This window comes from Gopherus evgoodei, chromosome 2 (genome assembly GCF_007399415.2).
Source record: "Gopherus evgoodei ecotype Sinaloan lineage chromosome 2, rGopEvg1_v1.p, whole genome shotgun sequence".
Classification (NCBI taxonomy): domain Eukaryota; kingdom Metazoa; phylum Chordata; order Testudines; family Testudinidae; genus Gopherus; species Gopherus evgoodei.
The window spans coordinates 206,004,190-206,027,128 of NC_044323.1; the positions used below are offsets into that span (position 1 = coordinate 206,004,190).

General features: G+C 45.7%; 1 protein-coding gene and 1 long non-coding RNA gene across 7 annotated transcripts in view; one reads left to right on the forward strand and one right to left on the reverse strand.

The window, feature by feature from the left end:
* PPP4R1 (protein phosphatase 4 regulatory subunit 1) overlaps positions 1–2,322 on the forward strand; it is an 88,954-nt gene extending 86,632 nt beyond the window's left edge. For all 6 annotated transcript variants that reach the window (XM_030552753.1, XM_030552755.1, XM_030552759.1 and 3 more), the window contains one exon: positions 1,211–2,322. In XM_030552753.1, the coding sequence (XP_030408613.1) occupies positions 1,211–1,374 (164 nt within the window). In that variant the 3' untranslated portion in view covers positions 1,375–2,322. The remainder of the gene's footprint in view (positions 1–1,210) is intronic.
* Positions 2,323–4,798: 2,476 nt separating this feature from the next.
* On the reverse strand, positions 4,799–5,360 carry LOC115645171. The gene is made up of 2 exons (XR_003998672.1): positions 5,291–5,360; positions 4,799–4,876 (listed from the first exon to the last, which is right to left on the reverse strand). It is a non-coding gene; the product is annotated as an uncharacterized LOC115645171 (long non-coding RNA).
* Between the last annotated feature and the right edge of the window lie 17,579 nt (positions 5,361–22,939).

Below are 22,939 nucleotides of genomic sequence, written 5' to 3' on the forward strand. Positions count from 1 at the left end.
CATGTAAACATTTTAGTATGTGAAGAGATTGAAAATACTAGGACAGCTTAGTTTAGAGGAGACAAATAGGACATGATAATTATGTAAAATAATGAACAATACAGAGGAGAGCATTTCAGCATTCCTATTTACCGTTTATAAATATAAGAACAAGGAGACATCCAAATAAACTGAAAGGCATTGCATTTAAAACTGATAAAAGAAATAAAAATAAATTATACAATGCTTAATTAAGCTATAGAACTCATGAACTCTTGTAGCAGAGAGCCTCACTGTGGCTAATATTCATAGCTGCTTTGTCATGCATTTGTATTATGGTAGCACCTAGGATCCAACTTGATTGTGTAGGCACTGTACTAATGTATAACAGAAACAGTCCCTGTCTCACAGATCTTACAATGTAAGTATAAATGAGAGACAATGGGTAGATTATTCAATTTGGATTTAAAAAGTAAAATTAAAAGGTATAGCAACCAGTATACTTCTGGGAATAAATCACCCACAACTGCTGTAGAAAGGGAGGATTTTTTAATACAATTGTATCAGATAATTTTTAAAAAACTCTCACATACTGGGGAGATTCTTGCATACTGCTTATTCATATTACCATTTTTATTGAGTGGTAGCATCTGTCAGTAGAATGGAAGAGTGTGGCAGTTTGTTTGTATTACCTTCCACTGGAAATACAAACACATTGATTTTGGGGCTCCTGTTCTTATTAGTTGTTGTTCCCTTTGCACGTGCTGTCTGCCACTTATTACATTGAAGGAATTTAGGGGTCTTGTACTCCTGCACCACAAGGACAACTCTATTATACTTGAGTCCTCCAACACATGTATTAATCACCCCAAGTATTTTAAGTTAGTTTGTGGATGCATTTAAATTAATATATTATTTGCCTGCTTACAAGAATTGGGTGTGACTATAGTTAGAATAGATATTACTCTAAAATTTCATGTCATGAAACAATATCTGCCTACAGCATAAGGATTAAACTAAAATATCCAAAAACTTGGATTTGTTAATATAGAATTTATCTCACTAATAGCCTTTCTGTATTAAAACAGAAGCCTCTGTTTGCCCTTGGTGTAGAAGCGTGCTCATGCTTTTGAATATGACACTGTAGTATAGTAGCTGGGGTTTGCGCCAAAATATAATACTGTTACTCTTATTTTTCTTATATATCTCTTGTATTTTCCATTATTTACAGAATATTTTCTGAATTCTGCCAATTCTCATCAAGAAGTTGTGGAACAAACAATTATGGCCCTTCAAATGGATGATGACAATGATGTGAAATATTTTGCAAGCATACACCCTGCCAGTACCAAAATTGCAGATGATGCCATGAGCACTGCCTCATCGACTTATTAAAAGACATTCCTGAATGTTACTATAATTTTAATAAAAAACAAACAAAATACAAACTATCCTCAAATGCTCCTAAAATGGATGATTTAGGACAACCTCTTCTGAAGGAGGAGAGATCTCTTGCCAGACTTAACTACGGGTGGATGTTATCTAAACCTGATACCAGGGATTTTAAGAGTCAAGAAAAAGTAAACATTACCTATCTCATCTTGACTTTAGCAAAACATTGCTCAGAGGATTATATTTGCCACTGAAGCCTTAAATCTTCTGTCTTCCTGAACAAATGAAACTTGAATTGGCAGAGCATTTTCATTGTAGAAGGGATGTGATTTCCAGAGACCTGCGTTGTTTCTCCTGAGGAGTTAACTTAGCAAGTTTTTTCCTTAGCAACTGATAGTTCAAATTCTTATAGCCAGAGAGGCAGATTTATATCAAGATATAAGACCTGCAGTATTAGCTATAAAAGTTTTTATCCATGCAAAGAACCAGATTGTGTGCAGCTGGGCACATCCTTAAGTGTGAATAGTTTTGATGTGTGTAAATGGGGAACAATAGAGATTTGGATTTCTCTTACGGGCTCAGTGATAACACTAAACTAGAATCTGATTTTAATCTTTAAATGCAGCATATTGCTGTACCCATTAGCAGAAAACTTTGCTGAGTACCTGTGTCCTAATTATTTTCATGCTGGTCATGACCTGAAGGAAATTTATTAGCACATGTACTTTAAGTCAGGTATTTTTAACGTGATCATGATCGGCTCTGAGGTGCAACTTTTTCTTCATATACTGTACATATCTGTGACCACTCCTGGGAGTGCTGCAGTCTTTAATCATGTTGTTTAAAAATGTTGTGATACAAGTTGTTCTCTACTTGTCCAAATAAAATTTATTAATAAGATTGAATACATTGTGACCTTTTAAAGATATTAAAAGAACAAATTTGAAATGACTTTGTGTCCTTCCTTTTCTAGTTCTTCAATGGATTTCTGTAAATGTCATTTACATTTGAATGACTTTTTTTCCAGAGAGATTTTAATGTAAAACTTAAGTTTTATATTTAGAAAAGAAATATACCACAACACAGAGATACAGTAAAGTTAGCTTACAAAAGTACAGAAACACTTTTTAAAAAAAAAAAGGTGAAATAATTGGGTGAGAAGTTTGTAAGTGAATCTTTATCAAGAATCTCTTTACTCCTACTTGGGAACTGATTGGCTCTCCTGTCACCCAAATGTAGAATGACATATTAGCTGTGGGGAACCTGGACAACCACATCAATCCAGATTTTCAGGGACCAGGTTGATCAAAATTCTTTCATCTAGCTGAATACAGTTTCCAGGGTTGCTAAGATAGCCACTCTACCCTTGGATCTCTTCTACTTCTTTCATTAAAAAAAAAAAAAAAAGCTAACTTGAGTGACTGAGGAGATGACATCTTGCCCTCTGTCTTTTATGGGACTTTTGCTTATAGCTCATCTGTTCCCACCCACCATAGTGGAGAATATTGCACATTCTCCCTTTTTTTTACATCAACTGTTGGCCTGGTCTGAAGCCACACTGGTCTTCACCTACTGTTATTTCTAAAACTGGCATTAATCTTCATCAATTTCATCATGATTTTTCTAGGTACTGATAAGCTTATACCCCAATATTTATTCAGATTGGCAGGATCTCCTTTCTTTAGGATTGGTAAAACAATTGCCTGTAGCCTGTCATCCAGTACCTCCTAATCCTCCCATACCACCTTATATATTTTTCCTAAAGCTTTGATAGTACTTGTCTTGCGGTTTTTTAGAAGCTCCACTGTTGTATTACCTATTCCTGCAGCTTTCCCATTTTTTAACTGTTTCACTGCTTTTGTGCTTTCTTCTTCTGATGGTGGTTCAGTGCTAATATCTATTCTGTGTCAGAAGTTGCCTTGTTCATCTAGCATGTCTAGAATGCTTGCATCTGGAGAACTACAGAGTTCAGCGTTTTGTTAAAATGTTCCTTGAATACTTCCAGCTCCTCTTTGACATTTGTTGTCAGTTCACTGGTAGACTTCCTTATTGCTTACATTATTGGATTGATCTCTGTTTCCATACAACTTAACCCTTTTGTACATCGTTTTCATATCTTGTTTTCTTGACACCTCCTCTAGTTGTTGAGCTTCTTGTTTCCAGAAATTTTGTTTCTCCAGTCTTTTTGATTTCTCCACCACTTTGTGCAATGCTTTTATTTCTTCCACTTTTCCCACAGTCTTGGCATGTTCACACTTTTCCTGTAATTTTCTCAGCTTAGATCTTGTAGTGCTGCCACCAACCAGGACTTGCAGTGCCTGGTACACACTGGTCCCCCCAAAACCTTCCCAGAGGACCCCAAGACCCAGACCCCCTGGATCTTAAACAAGGAAAGTAAACCCTTTCCCCCACCATTGCCTCTCCCAGGCTTTCCCTCTCTGGGTTACCCTGGAAGATCACTGTGATTCAAACTCCTTAAATCTTAAAACAGAGAGGAATGCACCTTCCCCCTTCCTCTTTTCCCCTCCCCAAGAGGTAATACAGATTCAAGCTCCGTGAATCTAAAACCAGAGGAATTCCACCTTCCCCCCCTTCTCTCTCCTTTTCTCCCACCAATTCCCTTGAGCCTCAACAAGGGGAAAAAAATCAATCAGATCTTAGAAAAGCTTTTAATAAAAGAAAGAAAAAAAGTAAAAGTTGTCTCTGTAATTAAGATCTTAAATGTTACAGGGTCTTTTAGCTTATAGACACTAGAGAGAACCCTTCCCCCCAGCACAAATACAAATTAAAATCCTTCCAGCAAAATACACATTTGCAAATAAAGAAAACAATAAAAAAGACTAAACCGCCTTTCTACTTGTACTTACTACTTGAAAAGAAAATTAGAGAGCCTGTAGGTACGTCTGGTCACTCTCAGAACCCAGAGAGAACAACAGACAGACAAACAACACAAAACAAAGACTTCTCTCCACCGAGATTTGAAAGTATCTTGTCTTCTGATTGGTCCTCTGGTCAGGTGGTCCAGGTTCACTGTTTGTTAACCCTTTACAGGTAAAAGAGACATTAACCCTTAACTATCTGTTTATGACAAGTGTGTGGGTCCCTGTAGTCTCCCCCTTCGTGTTCTTGGGCATCTGGGTGAGGAGGCTATGGAACCAGGGGAGTAGGGAGGGCGGTTATACAGGGGCTGCAGCGGCAGTCTGTGGTCTTGCTGCCTTTCCCACATTAGATCCACCATACAGTGGAGCATGTCAGTTTGCTCCCTGCCATGAGCTTGACCATAGCTTCCTGCCTGCTCTCATCATGCCCCTCCTCTCTTCGAGTTCATGTAATGCTTTACAGGACTCCGCAACTGTTTGCCTCCACACATTCAGCTGGGCCCTATCAATGCGGGAGGACTACATGAGCTCAGCGAACATGTCATCCCGAGTTCGTTTTTTCTGCCTTCTAATCTGGACCAGTCTCTGGGACGGAGTAGATAGGGGCCGCGTTGAAACATTTGCACCTGTGGGAGGAGAGAAAGGGAGGGTAGTATTTTAAAAGATACATTTAAGAGAACAAAAGGGACACTTTGGTGTAAGCCATCACACACGGTAGGGCTACAGAATTCAGCTTGCAGGCAACCTAGGGGCACACAGGGTTCTGCTTCTACATTAATTTCAGTGCTTTCAAACAGCTGAGCCCCCTTTCCCATAACAAGCAATGCCTGGTGGGTTTGTTATATAAAAGGAGGGCCTGCGGGCTCTCTGGAATGATTGCTTCACACAACACCCCCTCCCCCCCTGCACCCACCGTGTGGCTCTGATGAGGCTCTGAGCAGGGATGAACCCTTTAAACTAAACGTGAGCAGCCCAGTGCGGCTGGGTTTCCCTCCTACCCCCCCCCCCCCCCGCGTTGCTCCGATTAGGCTCTCACTCACCAGATGTACCTTCTCCAGGGTCATGGTCTGGGAGCCTGCCTCGGGAGTGGTGGGAAGCTTTTGGCTCCAGTGTTAAGAATAGTTCCTGGCTAGGGGGGAAAACAGATTCCCCACTTGCCGCCTGTGCACAGTCCTCCTCCTCCTCCTCCTCTTTGTCTTCCAATGACTCTTCCTCCTCGCTCCGTGCAACTCCCCCCTTGCAGGTGTCCACGGACAGTGGTGGTGTCACCCTCCCATAATTGCATGCAGCTCACAGTAGAAGTGGAATGTATGGGGCTGTGACCCAGAGCGCCCGTTCACCTTCCTGGCTTTTTGGTACAGTTGCCTGAATGACTTGATTTTTGTACAACACTGCTCTGTGTCCCTAGAGTAGCATCGTTCCGTTATGGCCCTGGAGACTTGTGTACATATTTGTGTTCCTTTTTTTGGAACATAGTTCTGCCATAACAGACTCGTCTCCCCAACATGCAATGAGATCCAGTACCTCCTGTTTGGACCATGTTGGAGCTCGTCTGCGAATCCGGGACTGCGCGATCTCTTGTGATGGTGGACTCTGCATGGTCGCTTGTGATGGTGGACTGTGCTGATGGTCACCTGTGATGATGGTGACAAAACAGAGAATGAAACCTGGGATTGCAATCTCGATTTAAGTGCTACTCCACTTGCTGAGGTAGAGTACAGAAATCGGATTAAAGAGCCTTTTAAATAAAAAAAACCAGTTTGGTCGTGTGGATGGAATTTTTTTTATTTTTTCAAATTAACTCGGCTAATTCCGAAATAACAGACTAGTGTAGACCAGGCCTGAGACTGGTTGTGGGACAGAAACTAACTTTTGGTTCCTTTCAGTCACTACGTCTGACACTGGGAGAGAGAGAAACACTGCCCATATGTGGCATTTCCAGACCACTGATTGACTAGATCACTGCTTAAGAAAGTACTTGCCGGGTAAGAAATTCCATTTTCTTTGTTTGCAAACCTAAGATACTGATAAATTGACTTAAACTAGAGAAATATGGGACAAACTCTGAAAATGCTAATTTAATTGTGTTGGTTTGGTTTGGGTTTTTGTTTTTTAGTTCTTTGCTGCTTTTAGGCTGCAACTTGTGGTTTGATTTTACAGGATTTACATGAGTTGAGTATTTGGAGGTTTGGTTGCAGTGAAGGCTGGGCTATATGCTGCTGTTCAATATGTAAATTAAAGTAAACAGATTTTTTTTTTTTTTAAATTCTTGCTACACTTTGCCAACTGGTAAATAACTAAGCATGTTCAAAAACTCCATTGTCTGCTTCTAAAGAGGCTCAGCAATGTTTCTGGGTATGTGTAAAATAATATTTTAAAAGAGAAAAATGAGTCATGAGGGAGGAAAGCACAGTATTTTCTATTGAGTATTGTAGCGGTCTTGGAACATGACTGCTCAGAACCATGAAAGAAACAATTCATAATATACTGTAGTTTGAATATGTGAGGATCAAAAGAAATCTTTAACTATTTTTAAAAGTCAGAGTAGGTATTTTATAAAAATGAGGACAAAGTTTAGAAAATAAGTTTTGCTTTGACTGTAATGTCTTGAAAGATTCAAACTGCAAAATCAGCTTGTTGTTAGTTCCATCATCCTTGGTAGGGGACACTCCACCTCTCTTTCCCTCTTCTGTCCTGGAGAGAGACTGAGGATATGAAAGAGAGAGTAGCCACAACCACTTTTCAGTTCCTTCCAGTAATTTGGGAGTCTGAGGAAGGAGTGAAATTGAACAGGGAGCGTGAATATGTGGAGGCTCACCATTAAGAAAACCAGTTAATAATAACTGACCTTCATGTCTTCTTCTAATGGCCTCTCTGTGTTCCCACTTGTGGGAGTTTAGCAAGCAGCACAACTCCCATGAAGGTGAGCTGAAGCCTTCCAGGGAACATAGACAGCAAAACTGCCAAAATGAACATCAGCTCTGAGTTCTGGGTCAAGAATATACTAAAAGTGACTGCACCTCTTGCTCTCCCAAATCAGGGCTAAGGGTTTGTCTACATGGAGCAGCAATACACACTAAATGTTCTAAAGTGCACCAGCGTGTTGCATGCTGACTGGCCCATGTGAACCCTACTGGTGTGCTCTAGTGCATATTAATGTAGTACTTTTAGCAGCACTGTATTAATGCACCATAGGGAACTTTTCCTTCACACCAACAGGGTCTATATGGATCAGTTAGCGCGCAACAGGTTGGTGTGCTTTAGAAATCACATGCAGACCAACCCTAAGAGAAGGAAAAAACTTGCTGAAAAAGGCATAAAGCTAGAGGAAGCAGGCCTGCAGTATTCTATAATGAAGAGAGGGTAAAAGCATGCCACAGAAGTTTCCTTAGGTCCGAGAATATGTTGACATTTCTAAGGAGTTGAGCACCTGCCAAGTCATAACAATTACACAAAATAATCTGGTTCATTTGGACAGTCTTAGAGCTATGATGGAGTGACCCTTGGTCTCCCTTCCGCTCCCTTCCAGCATATGTTCCAAAGGTCTGGGGAAGTGGTGGAAAGATTTGTTCCCATAGAGAGAATCTTAGGCCCTGTATCTGATTCTCTCTAGGTTAGAGTTATGGCTATAATGAATGACATCTTGAGAGAGAGAGACCAGAGAGCAGTATGTCCGGTGTTTGAAGAGAGGCCAAATAGTTCTTCAAAGTCAAAGGGTCCTGCAGTGCTGTCAATGGGCCTTATCAACCAGGATGGAGCCAGGCACTTTGATGCCACTTACATCAGCCATAAGATGCAGTGGTGATGCTGGTTTTGTAGACAGACTTATCTGACTGGGCCTGAGGAGCCTCTCCTGTCTATAAGGGGTTATGAGGCAGCTCTTCTGTTCCATTGCACAGCTTCTCTCCTCGTTCATTACTAATAGGCTAATAACCCATCCTGTGGAATTTGGAGGTGTTACAACATTGTTGCTGGAGGTTCTAGGACTAAGCTCTACCCTTCAGCTCAGGCCAGCAGATTTTCTGCCTCCATCAGTAGAAGTTGTTGACAATTCGGTTTCCCCTCACCATTTTGTTTTAAAACCTTTATTTGTATTAGTTTTCATGCAGTTGTGACTTATAATCCTCTTCCTTCCCCAGAGCGGGTAAATAGCGATGTGGTGGTTTCAATCAGCTGGACCTGCCACTGCAGTGCCTCCTTGTCATGTCCTATGTGAGACTTCATTTACAGGCTCTACAAAGGGTGAATTATACCCTGCCTGTTCCCAACCAGCTGACCCTCCATTGCTAGAGTATAAAGCTCAGAGTTGGACTGGCATGTTGGGTCCCATCGTGGCCCAAGGAGCTGCAACTTTCTGTGGGAGAGTCTGAGGACGAACAGGAATCTATACAGCCAGCCTTGGAGGTAAGTCCTAGTCTGGATAGGGATAAACCCTGAAAGGGTCCAGAGTCCTGTCCCTCCAACATTCCCCAGATACTGAAGTGGGTTCTTAGCTCCCCGGGGAAGGAACCAGGGCTCCTACACAGCTCCCCTTCATTTTGAAGAATTAGTGGCTATGAATCCTTTCCTGCAGCTGTTCATTTCTGAATGGATCTATTTCTCTGAACATGGTACAGACTGGCATGTTGTCTATGCTGGGTATAGGTGCATAGCATGCTACCTTTGCTTTGGTGTGAGTACCTGTCATAAACAGATAGTTAAGGGTTAATGTCTCTTTTACCTGTAAAGGGTTAACAAACAGGGAACCAAACACCTGACTAGGGGACCAATCAGGAGACAAGATACTTTCAAATCTCGGTGGAGGGAAGCCTTTGTTTGTGTTTTTTGGGTTTGGTTTTGTTCTCTCTGGGATCTGAGAGGGACTGGACGTACTACAGGCTCTAATTTTCTATTCAAATAGGAAGTGCAAGTAGAAAGGCGGTTTAGTCTTCTTTAATTGGTTTTCTTTATTTGCAAATGTGTATCTGGCTGGTAGAGTTCTAATGTGTATTTGGCTGAAAGTATTTTAAATTGTATTTCTGTTGGAGGCGGCGCTTTCTCCGGTTTCTATAAGCTGACAGACTCTGTAACTTTTACCATCTAAATTGCAGAGATAACTTTTACATTTTTTCTTTCTTTTTATTAAAAGTTTTGCTTTTAAGACCTGTCTGATTTTCTCCCCTTGTTAAGGCTCAAGGGAATTGAGTCTGTACTTAATGGGGAGGGAGAAGTGAGGGGAAAAGGGTGGAATCCCTTTGTTTTAGATTCACGGAGCTTGAATCTGTCTCTCTCTCCAGGAGCCCAGGGAGGGAACACCTGGAGGGGAAGAGAAGGGGAGGGAAATGGTTTATTCTCCCGTGTTGTAAGACTCAAGGAATTTGGGTCTTGGGGTCCCCAGGGAAGGTTTTTGAGGGGACCAGAGTGCCCCAAAACCCTATATATTTTTGGGTGGTGGCAGTGTATCAGATCTAAGCTGGTAATTAAGCTTAGGGGAATTCATGCTGGTACCCCAACTTTTGGACTCTAAGGTTCAGGTTGGGGAAAGATACCATGACAGTACCACCACAACTTAAGGCTCTAGGTGCAGAGGGTGGATCAGAAGGAAGAGCCTTGTAGAGGAATTGTGACACACATGCTCTTTTTGTCTCTGTCATGCTGAGAATTTTGTTGGTTTGGAGGAAAATTTATCTATGTTTCCTTGGGCACTTCTGCTCCAGACTTTTCCCTCTGCCAGGGGAATAATCCTTGGATACCCCTGGTGTTTGTAGTAACCAGCAAATTGCTATACTGGCTTTAACAGGCAGGACTAAGGTCTCTCTGCCATCTCAGCTACTAGTTTTTATCAAATGTTTCCTTCAATAGCTCCTCACCTGTACGTTTGGATGCACAAGATACCCATTTAGGATGAATGCAATGGCTATTCATGGGTATTACAACATGGCCTCCTTTGGACACATTATAACCCATTGATAGTCACATCAAGGGTTTGACCAAGACAGAACCTGAGACATCTCACTCCAAGCAAGGATCATACCCTTAGATGATGAGCCACTTGTTTGCTAATAAGCTTTCCATACTAAATATACAAAAATCCTTGTCTGAAAGGCTATACCTGAGGCTGTGCAGTGTCTCATCACTCTCGTGGTCTATGGGGTTTTGGAAGGAAGTCCCCTTCTGAAGGTGTGACTATGTTGGTCACTAATGGAGCTACAGCTGCACCAGCCTAGGCACCCAATATTTATGAAATTTTAACACTTGGTTTAACCAGATGTCCACATTTAGATCTTCTGATGCCTCCAAAGGAGGCATTAATGGGAAAACATGTGTCTAATAATGCTTGAAAGAGAAGACGTGTATTAATATGAATGAGTTCCTTGAAAGCCACTGGCATCCTGTCCTGGGAAAATTGTGTAGGTGGTGTGTGGTGGTGGTGTATTTTGGGATTATTATTTTTTTTTGTGATGCACATGTGGTACTCTGTTTACACAGAGGAGGTAGAACACTATTCATCCTGTCAGGGGGATATCACAACAGAGGTGGGATATTGGAACCATACCTTCCTTGTGCAAGTAACTTGCCAGATGTCCCTGGGAGCCTGAAAGCTTCCCCGGGGCAGCTAGCACCCAGGTAAATACTGTAGTAGCAACCTAGTACTACTCAGGGCTTTACTGAGTAAGCCAGGATCATTTTAAACATATGAGGGGATTTCTCACTTACAACCCTGTAATCCCAAGATGGTGCAGCCTCACAGGGAGTGGAATTCTCAAGTGCCTCTGTTCTGGTCACAAACTGCCTGAAGTGCTCCCCAGGCTTTGAATGTGGAGCCAGCCTGTGGAGTGTGGGAGGGGGTGGAGAGAGAGAGACTCTCCCTTTCCCACCTGTCAGAGTGTGTGGCAGAGCAGGAGCTCTTGGGCTGAGAAACTAAAGGGCACAATTTCCACTAGGCTACAGCCTGAGGCAGAGCTGTATAGGAGGAACAGGCTTCTCTGCATGCCCAGACAAGCATCAGAATGGGGGAAGGGATGTGAGCAACACAGAGCACCTCTGTGTAGGATAGAAGCCCCAGAAAACACTCAGCAAAGAGCTTTTCATCCCAATGCAAAGAATTTCTCACCCAGAGGTCAAAACAGATCTGTCTCTGGCTGTAATTTTACCATAGTGGTAAAGATTTGCAAAGATCCAAAACTGTACTGCATCAAGATTTCCTGTGAGGAAATCATGTGTAACCAGTTATCTCCAACAGCTAGGATTGCTAGTGCCATGCATCCTTTTATGCCGAGTGGGTTTTCCCAAAATGAACCTGCTGAATTTTTTTCTGAGAACATAGGGACCATGCACTTGATGCAATGTAAAGTTAAGTGTCATTTTCAGATAACTTCCAAATGCCCCATTACAGGCAAGTAGGTACAAACAACATGCTGTAAGCCAATCCAGATTTCACTCTAGAACCTTGCATACTTGGACCACAAATTTCTGAAAAATCTCATTGTACACATCCTTTTTAGTTCATTTTGACACCTCTATATTTAAAAAAAGAAAAGGGAGGGGGACCCACAAATATGACAAAGGAGATTGGACCAGTGGGCCATCAAATCCAATGTTCTGTCTAAGACAGTGACCAGCACCATTGTAAGAAATCACATAGTGAGAAATCGTTACTTGCTACCACTAGTCACCTCCTACTTCCCATTAGGGGTTAGCTTATGATTGAGTCATGAGTGTTTATATCCCTTCCAAAACTAGGGAGTAACCAGAAGTCAAAGCTTCTCCAGTGCAATAGAAATAATGTCCTGAGTAAAGAAGGATTTGCTGCCTTTCAGTGCAATTTTCATAAAAGATATAGAAAAGAGGGAAAGGGAGATTTGAAGATCCTCCTTCTGGTCCTTCATTGGCCCAGAAGGCACTTTGGACTTGCTAGATATCCAGAAATCCCAAATTGTACCTGCAGAAAACACGAGACCCCTTGAAGCAAGGTCTCCTTCATTCAGACAGGGAACACCTACAGGTAACAGCCTGGGCATGGAAAGAGGAGTGCAGTTTAGCATGGATGCTCCATTAACTCCTGATACAGTTTACTATCCAGAAAGATCTCGACCAGGATATTTCACTCATTGAGCAGGTCAAATTTACATTTCAGGTTTGAGGGGGGACAAAAAGCTCTTTGGGGCAGAGACTGCCTCTTAGTGCATTGTCCAGCACCATAAGGCCCTGATCTCTAGACTAGAGGTGGGCAAGCTACAGCCCATGGGCCAGATCCGGCTCATCAGGGGGTTTCAATCTGGCCCGTGGGATTGCCAGCCCTGTGGCGCAGTGGGCTAAGGCAGGCTCCCTGGCTGCCCTGGCCTTGCGCCGCTCCCGGAAGTGGCCAGAACCATGTCCCTGCGGCCTCTGGGGGGTTGGGGAGCAGGGGGCTCCATGTGCTGCCCTTGCTGCCCCCGGAGATCCCATTGGCTGGGAACAGGGAACCGCGGACAATGGGAGCTTTGGGGCTGTTACCCACAGGTGAGGACAGCACACCGCCTGCCCCACCCCATCTCCAGGAGTCACTGCATGCTGGCCACTTCCGGGAGTGGCACAGGGCCAGGGCAGGCAGGGAGCCTGCCTTAGCCCCTCTGCGCACCACTGCCACCCCAGAGCTGTTTGAGATAAGTGGTGCTGGGCCAGAGCCTGCACCCCAACCCCCTGCCGCACCCCTTCTGTGCCACAGCCCCCTTCTGAGCTCCCTCCTGCACCCTACCCGCCTCCTATGCCCCAACCCCTTGCCTTGAGCTCCTTCCTGCACACCGCACCCCTCCCACACCCCAACCCCCTGCCTCAGGCCTACATTCATGACCCTGCATACAATTTCCCCACCCAGATGTGGCCCTCAGGCCAAAAAGTTTGCCAACTCTGCTCTAGATGCTGTTGTGATACGAATAGAATAATGCACAAAGATCTGGAGATCTCAGCTACCCTAGAGTTACTCCAGGAAGTTTGGTTGAAGTCCTGCAACCAAGCACCGTACAATTGTGGATGGGTACCAGCCATAGTGGCCCTTTGTAGACAGACACATCACAACCTCCACTTGGGGCCAAATTTCACAGAATGACAGAATGACCTGTAGCTGGCCTTCCTAGTCACCATTACTTCCAAAAGGCAAATTAGTTCTGGTAGCCACACACTAACCACACTGCCTTTGTCATGAGGAAAAGGTGATTCTTACAGTTCTAGAAACCTTCCTGTTCAGGTACATTCCTCATTCCACGGTTCTTGGGGAAAGAGTTCTCCCATTGTTTTGTTCTAACCCTTGGAAGGTTGTGGCATAAATCTCTCTAAAGAGCGATCTCAAGCATATGGGTACATTTGCCAGTTATACCCCGTTCATCTCTTTGTATCCAAAATGCCAGGGCAATAGGGCCTTGAGGTTACTGCAGGCAAGACTTAAAAATCCTGCACCAGTTGGCATGCTCGGCATCTAGGCAACTATTCACAGATGTCCCTAGAGGCACCTGGGGAAGATTTGCAAAGTAAGTTGCCATTCCTGTGCTAGGTATCCTTTGGGTGGAAGATGCTAGTGGGATGGTTCCTACATAATTTCTTAGTTTAGAATGCTCTTTCTTTATATGATGGGAACTTCTATTGCTGACAATTATTTTTCTATAATAATTAAACTCTGCTTATCCTTCCCCTCCCTACTTTGGTGATTCATTGCTTTCTACTTCCCATTTGTAATGAATGAAGAGAGAAGCTGTGTGAGACAATCAGGGTCCAGACATCCCAGAGGGAGAATGGGGTCTGAACCCCCAAAGAATAAGCAATTGAATCAACTGATTGTCTACAATATTATTGTAATATAAAAGTATATTTTGAATCGCATAAAAATAGGGGATATGCTGGTCATGAATATCGTTGCCTGATGTATGTACAGGTTGTGTATAAAGAGTTATGTATGTGTTCTGGAAATATGTTTTGGAGGCAGTGGATAAACCAGCCTGCTTTACACAAAGGAATGCGGATTTACATCTCTGCCTTGCTTGGTTACGGGCAAAGGACAATGAAAGTATATTTACATATAAGATAAACAAAGTGATTAAGCCTATTTAAAAAGCATTTTGCCCTGAGGCTAAAGAAAGGGGCTTGGTGCCTGCACCTAGAAGAGCAAACAGCAAGGGAGAGGAACTATGTCTGGATTTATTTTATAAAATACATTTCAATGGTTTTTCTGGACTATAAAAGGAAAGAAAATGAACCCCTTAGTTATCTGTCTCTTAGGGGACAAAGGAAACTGCGCCTTCTGATTCTGTGAAAGGTTGATCGTCCTAGCTGAAGAGCTGGAGTTGCTGGTAGCTTAATACAAGTGAGAAACTTTTTAGGCAAAGATATAGCTTGTTAGGATTAAGTTGTAGGCACTAAAGCATGTTATTTTTGTTTTGTTTGTAACTGTATCTGTCTCTGTTACTCTTGCTTAGTTTCACTTAAATTTATGTTCTTTATTAATTAACTTATGCTTAGTTTTACTATAAACCATCTCAGTGCTGTATATTAAGGTGTAGAGTGTGTAATCAGTAAGCTAACGGGCTGGTGTGTATACTGTCTCTTTGGAGAGAGATGACTTACTTTCTGTGAGTGTCTAGTGAGAGGGCCTGGACGCTGCAGAGAGTCATTGCTGAGGAACTCGGGTTCACTGAATGTTACCTGCAAGGTACAGTTTAGACTGGCAGAGTCTCAAGGAGTTTGCTGATCAGATGGACAGACTGGAGTGGCAGGGAGTGGTCACACAGTTTATGGTTCTGGGTTCTCAGGCAAATCTCAGATGTGCAGCAGCACCAGAAATTTCTTTGTTAGCAGCTTCTCTCTTCCTTCAACTCACCCAGGTCATCTGGTGAAGGACACTGAAAATTTTCTCTAAAGGGTGACTTAGGCATATATTGTTTAAGATTAATTTAATACATTGTATTAGGTTGTCTTAATGCTGATAATCAGTTGCTGGAGAGTTTTTCTACAGCTGTGGAAGAATTGATGAATTCCAAGACAAGCTGCTAATAGGAAAAAAATTAGCCGGTAATAAAGTTCTTGTTCTTCTCTGAGCACGGCGCGTGCGTGACAGCCAAAAGATTCTTCCCCAGCAGCATCCGAAGGGTTGGCCTGGGTGCCCCCTGGAGTCAAGCCTTCATGGCGCCAAATACAGGGCTCTGCCAACCCACCTACCCCTCAGTCCCTTCTTACTGCCGATGACAGCTAGCTGGAACAACCTATGCTCTTGCTTTGCAAGCATGTTTGCAGTATCTACTCTGTGTTTATAGTTCTTAGTAGTTACTAGTGTTAGTATTATTAGTTAGTTTATAAGTTTCCTTTCATGAGTTCCCCCCCCTCAACACGCTCCTCTGGTACTGAGATATGCCCCGGTCCCCAGGGTTCAAGCTCTGTGAGGACTGTGGAAAATTTATGCCTAAGAGCGACCCGCACCCTTCCTGTCTCCGATGTCTCGGGGAGAGCCACTGGAAGGAGTGGTGCAGAATTTGTAAAGGGTTCCGCCCTAGAACCTTAGAAGACTGGGAGCAAAGGCTCAAGATCCTTCTAATGGCATTCCAGCCACAATGTGACCCGGGATAGGGAGAACCCATGCCCAGCACCTCCTAATCAATGTGCAGTGCTCCGGCCCTGATGATGCGTGAGCCGGGGCCGAGGAAGGACCCCAAAGAGTCGTGGCACCACCACAGTTCGTCTGTGAGGTCTCAGTCCTTGGTGCCCCCAAAAAAGAAAAGGCCAGAGAGGGGTCGCTCTCCCCCCTCCAAGCCCAAGGATCCTGTGGCAGGGAGACCGGAATCGGGCCTTGTCACCTTGGCCTCTCTGCCTCCCAGGTTCTTGTTGACTCCTGCCTCTGGGGTCCAGTTGAGTTCAAACCCTCACTGCTTTCCGGACCAACATGGTGGACAGTTCCAGCTCCCCTCGATGCTGGAGGTATGCGAGGCGGCTTAGGACCTTATGCACCTCATGGCGCTGTTCTCTCTGCAGAGGAGAGAGAAGTTGCCAGTGACAGCCTGGCCCCCAATCCCATCAAGGGGCAAGCCGGCGATGGTGGCACGCTGATCTCCATCTCCAGTATGCCTTTCCCCAGCACGGTCTACCCACGTGGGGAAGCCGCACTGGTCCCCCAGTTCCTGGCATCACAGAGCACTGCACTTCCATGGTCCTCCTCAGAGATCCCATGTCAGATTCCTACCACTCCGATAGGACCAGGACCAGGACCAGAAGGTCCAGATTCTGGCATGACCGCCAGCCCTATCCGGCATCGTGGCTGCCACAGTGGTAACCCTTAACTTCGTGGCTCTTCTGGACACCCTTGGCATATCATCAGAGCCAGGGATAGAACCAGGGGTCGAAGTCCTGATCTGCATCGGTATCGTTGGTGTCCTTCGTTCCTCTGAAGGCACCATTAGCAGCGGCGCCACCAATGCCCCTGCAGTCAGCAACCTTGGCACCAACAACCTCGGCACCCATGATCTCGGTTCTGGTGGCCCTGGCACTACAGGCTGCTGACGTGGCGGCTCAGCAATACCAGATGCCTCGTGACCCCCTGGGTGCTGAGGGGAGTGAGCAGGGCTCAGTGCCAGGACTTTCCTTCTCGTCCTCCCCAGATGAGACCATGGCAGGGACATTAGCAGCCCCACCTTTGGAGGACAACAGAGTCCTACAACAGCTGCTGTGATGGGTGGCCCAGAACCTGGGGATCCAGGTAAAGGAGGTGGTAGAGGACACCGAGCCTATTGTTGACATCCTCGCCTCCTCTGGGCCTGCTCGCAAGGGGATATGAACACTTATAAACCCACACATCCTCCATTTCCTGGTGGTTGATGCAGCTAATCAGCGTGAACGCCAGGGGTACAAGGGGCCCTCCCTAAAAATAGGGATGCTAAAAAACTAGACGTATTTGGGAGGAAGGTCTACTCCACTGGGGGGCTGCAGCTCCGCATAGCGAACCAGCAGGCCATTGTGAGCAGATACTTGCATAACACCTGCGGTGCGATGGCCAAGTTTGTGGAGCTGCTGCTGCAGGACTCCCATGCAGCGTTCTCTGCACTGGTGGAGGAAGGAAAACTAATTTCATGAGCTTCTCTACAGGTGGAATTGGATGGGGCAGATGCTGCCTCCCATGCAATGGCCATAGGGGTGGCAATGAGGAGTTGTTCCTGGTTGCAGGTCTTGGGTCTTCCCTACAAGGTCCAGCAGACCATTCAGAACCTTCCCTTTGATGGTTCAGCCCTCTTTTCCAACAAAATGGATAAAAGACTCCACAGTCTAAAGGACTCTGAGGGCCACCCTCAAGTCCTTGGGCACCAACACTCCCACGACTCAGTGCAGGCACTTCCGGCCGCAGCCTTCCACGTGGTTCTACCAACCGCAGAACCGGCAGGATGCTCCTCGGAGGAGGAATAGAAGCGGCAGAAAAAGACCAAACCTGTCCTCAGGCCAGTGGTCTGGCCAGCCCAAACTGCCTTCTGGCCCCAGTCTGGCCTTTTGAGGGTGCAGTTAAGGATGAGACACCAGTACAAGAACTGGATCTACCCCACCGTACCTTTTTGTCCTGCCTATCCCCTTTCTACGGTGTATAGGCCCATTTCACTTTGGATTGCTGGGTGCTCCACGTGGTAGAGAGTGGATACTCCATCCAATTCTGTGCCCTCCTACCGTTTAACCCTCCCTTTCCTGTCCCTCTTTAGGACCTGGCCCACGGCTGTGTGCTAACGGGCTGTGGGTTGAGAACTGCTGATCTAGCGGATGCCTATGATATACAGGAACCTTCCTTCTCTTTTGGCTGGCAATCTACCTATAAACAAACGTAGCCCTCACAAGGCAAAAAGAAAGAGAAACCCCCTAGGAGTTGCAGAGCCATGCTGGCTGCTTCCGGGGAGCTGCGTGCGGAGCTTGATAGGGAGCCTGCCAGCCCTACCAACCCTCTTCCCCCAGCACCAGTTGAGGTCCTGGGCCACACTCTGCTGTGCACTCTCGTGGCCCAAGTCTTAGTTAGGTGTACCTAGTAGAAGTCATGGACAGGTTACAGACTGTGAATTTTTGTTTACTGCTCATGACCTGTCCATGACTTTTACTAAAAAATACCCATGACCAAAATGTAGCCTTACTCGTGACCAGTGGAGCTATCATGTTCGAAGGGGAGAGGGAGCTGCATATGCCTGCTTACTTTAACCCAATGGGGCAGGAACAGGGTGGGTCAGGAGTCCATGGCCCTCCCACTTTTCAGCAGGCATGGGGGGCTCTGTGTACTTCCCATGCCACTAGTGCTGACTCCGCAGCTCCCATTGGCTGGGAATCCAAATCCCCCTGGCCTGCAGGGACATGCTGGCCACTTCCGGGGAGCTTTCCCTGAGGTAAGCACTGCCCTGCACCCAATCTCCAGCCCTGAGCCCCCTTCCACACCCAAACTGCTGCTGCTGTGTGTGGGGGGAAGGTGGAGGAGGTGTGGTGGCCCAAGACTGCCCCAGCAGGGGCTGCTGCAGAGGTCACGGAAAGTCACTGAATCTGTGACAGACATGCAGCCTTCAACAGGGGGCATGCTGTTTTCCTGGGCCTAGAGCTTCCCTTTGGGTTAGTGGCTGGTGAAAGGAGGAGGTATTTGGCAGGTAATTGAAGTGGATGCAGCTGTTGTTGCCCAGTGCTGGAGTGTTTAGATGGAGCACTACTGGCATTTGCTGGAAGGGCCTTGTTCCAGGCAAAGCTCTGTTCTCCTGCTGGTTGCCTCTCCACCATGGGAGCAAGAACTTGCTCCTTTGAAGGGAAGAGGAAGAGACTGAGACCAGCCTTGCCTCCTTTGCTAGAACCTAAGATAAGCAATTACCCCACAGGCTGTCTTCTCCCCTCCTGACATTTCTCAGGGGCATAGGACGGCACAGGTGCTTCCTTCTACCCAGCCCTTCTCTCTCTGTTTGGCTGCTTGTGACCATGGATTCCTTTTCCCACCTATTTATTAAATTCTCCTCAGGAGGAGCTAAGTCAGTTATGGCAACAGCAGCTTGTTCTTCCAACATCAGCCACAGGCTGGAGCTGCTGAGCCAAGGCCAGTCGCTTACCCTGTCTTGACATCAGCCAAGCATGCTCAAAGGGCTGAGCAGGCGTCCTCACTGCAGCCTGAAATGTGACATTATCTTAGTGCAGGGGTTCTCAAACTGGGGTTGGGACCCTATCAGGGGGGTGTGAGGTTTGCCTCTAGCATTTATAATGGTGTTAAATAAAAACACATTTTTTTATAAGGGGGAGTGGTCACACTCAGAGGCTTGCTATGTGAAAGGGGTCACTAGTACAAAAGTTTGAAAGCCCCTGTCTTAGTGAGTTACCCCTTCCACCAAGCTCCCTCACTGAACCATGTTAAAAATCAAGTCAGTGGGAGGTACTGAGTGAGTGCACTCAAACCAGCATCTGTGGGCTATAGGCCGTAGGGAGTGTGGTGCCCTCCAACAGCAAGGGCAGTGTAATGTCACAGAGACCTGTTCTTTTATATCAGTGCCGCTGCTGCCTCAGTATTCCCTAGGGCTGTTTCCCAAATGTGGGACATTGCTTGTGCAGGGGAAGCCCCTGGCGGGCCGGGTCGGTTTACCTGCCAGGTCCGGCCGATTGTGGCTCCTAGTGGCTGTGTTTCGCTTCAATGGGAGCTGCTGGAAGCAGCAGCCAGTACATCCCTTGGCCCGCACCACTTCCAAGCTGGCCTGGCCCAGCCCACTAGGGGCTTTCCCTACACAAGCAGCCTCCCAAGTTTGGGAAATGCTGCCCTTGGGCTGTGCTGTAAGTGCGGCAATGACCGACCTTACAGAAAACTACCTTCACCTCACACCAGAAAGCACGTGGTAGTCAGCTCTCAGTAGTGGCAGCTTTGATACCTGGCCCCAGCCAAAGACAATGACTATAGAGTCTGCCCCTAGACATGAATACAGCATGTTGCCTCTGCTTGAGAATGGCAACCTCCACAGAAATCTGACTTCTGCTTAAACAAGCAAAGTGGAGAGTCTGACCTAGTGCCCTCACAGGGGCCTACTCCTTGATTCAGGCCTTGCATAAGGTTTTCAGCCAGTGCTGGCTCACAACTCTAGGCCTTGATGTTACGCTGGCAAGCTGGAGGTGCTTAGTCTGGGATTGCTCAGGGGCTTGCACAGCAGCCCACACTTCGACATCAGAGTAGCAAACTAGAGTTGCAGAACCAGTCAGATCCCATATTCCTGTGCCTTGATACAATATGACTACAGCAAGGGACAGCTAGAGGGGGTTTGGATTCAGGCATGGTCCATTGAGGACCAGGAGATGGGATTACATCAGCTGTCATTTATTTAAAAGAAATGTCTTTTTAACATCCTACAACAGGTATGGGGCTGAGGAGGAGAGCTCAGTGCTACTACCTTTGCCCGACCTGGGGGGAGACTTCTTCCTTCTCTAATGTGGCGCTTCAGGGCATTCTTCCAGCCTTGCATGCGGGGGTGGGAGGGGGGTTGGGTCCTGTTGCCCTGGTTCAGAGCCTGGTGTCTCAGCTGCTTCTGCCTTTCAGGTGGAAGAATATTCCTCCTCTGACACAACTACTGCTTCTCTGCTGACTGCTTTACCTTATACAAGGCCTCCCTGAGTCCTGCTGTTGCCCCTGGGGCAGCTCTTTAAACCACTCACTCAGCCACATGGGGGGAGAGAGGGAGGGATCCTAGCTGCTCCCACCCAGCCCCATACCAGGATTGTGCCTTCTGTTGGTGGAGTCTGCAACCTCCCTTGGGTGTGTTCCCTTGTAGGCAATAAGAGCTGTAGTCAACATTCCACAAGTCAAATTACACCCTTGGCACCTGCACAAATAGCTGGAGGCTCCTGTGGCAACATTAGATTTGGTGAAAAGAACCCAGCTTGACTGTTAGAGGTTGCAGGGGTAAGAGTTAGACAGCTTTCTACTTGCAGACTCATCCCAGTGGAGATGGAAATTGAGCCCCAGAGCTAGAGCCAGCAATGAACAACTCTTTGATGTTAATGAAGGAACACCATCACCTGTGCATAGAACTGATTTAAACTCAGCCCTCAATAGTCCTCCTGGGCTGGATTCAGAAAAGGACCTAAAATGGCAATTAGGCACCTCAGTGCCTAAATCTCAATCAGCCCCACTGCAATTCAGTGACCCAAACCTTGTAGGCAGCTGAAGTCACTTAGCACCTTAACTTTTGCAGTGTTTCCAATTGCACCTGTGCTACTGCTTCTTGGCATACACTGTGCAGGCCCACACCAAGCATCCTGATGTCTAAGCCCAGAGTAATGCACAAAGAGAAGCTAAGCTTGCTTGTACTTACGACACCTGCAGGGCCTGAACTGCTAGGTGTACTCAGACCTTACCTACCAGATCAGGCCCCTAAAGACAAATGTGCCCAAAAAGGCTGCAGTGTGGAAACCACCCTCCTTACTTTTAGCCCAATGCTTAGGTTACCTCAAATGGAATTTGGGAGCTGCCCCATTTCACCTCCCTATTCCACCTGAGGGGGAAAATGGATTTGATATGTTGGAGAGTGCCCTAGTTCCTGGGCTACAGGCTATTCTGCCATGGGCCTCCCCTATCTCACTGTGGATAAAAATTTGAAAAGTCAACTGTATGCTCTAATCCCCTCCCATCATTCTAGATACCATTAGCTTGGGTTTGAATAGAGACTGGGAGTGGCTTGGTCATCACACATAGTGAATCTATTTCCCCATGTTAAGTATCCTCACACCTTCTTGTCAATTGTCTAAAATGGGCCATCTTGCTTATCACTACAAGAGTTTTTTTTCTCCTGCTGATAATAGCTCACCTTAATTAATTAATCTCTTACATGCATCCGATGAAGTGGGTATTCAGCCATGAAAGCTCATGCTCCAAAACGTCTGTTAGTCTATAAGGTACCGCAAGGCTCTTTTACAGATCCAGACTAACACGGCTACCCCTCTGATACTAGCCTCTTACAGTTGGTATGGCAACTTTCACCTTTTCATGTTCTCTATATGCATATATATCTTCTTACTATGTTTCATTCTATGCATCTGATGAAGTGGGCTGTAGCCCACAAAAGCTTATGCTCAAATAAATTTGTTCATCTAAGGTGCCATAAGTACTCCTGTTCTTCTCATGCTTGTGTGCTCTCTCTGAACTAATATTGCCCTATCCACTGTGGATAAACAATTTTCTAGGCACCTACAGGTGAGGCATAGTGAAGCTTAGCATCACCACACAGGTTTCTTTCGTAATCTAGCCCATGGGCTACCTGGATCTTTGCAGAACAATTTCTAAAAGAGTGAAGTAGGCCCTGGCTGACATTTTTCAGACTCCTGACAGGGGCATGAACTGATAAAAGCAGCTGCTTGTTGCTAGATTTGACCAACCATTAACTGCAACTTTTGGTAGGCAATAGTTCACTGCAAACTGCTACTTCTCAAGGTACAAACATTTTATTGGAAAAAGATTAATTGGCATTAAAATAGTTGTCTCAAATAGCTCTGTACAGTTGCAGAATTTCAATCAGAGGAGTGCAACCGCCTTCAACACTTCCTATTTCAGATGCATATAACAGCCTGTACTTTACACTGGTTTTCTCCCCATGAGCATTTAATTTTGTTGTAGAGTTACACTGCTGATTACTCACTTGGGTGTGTCACTGTTTAAAAGGCCAGCTAAACGGCTTGTAACTGGAGTGATCTGACAGAAGCTACTCCAGGCATGTGCTGGTACA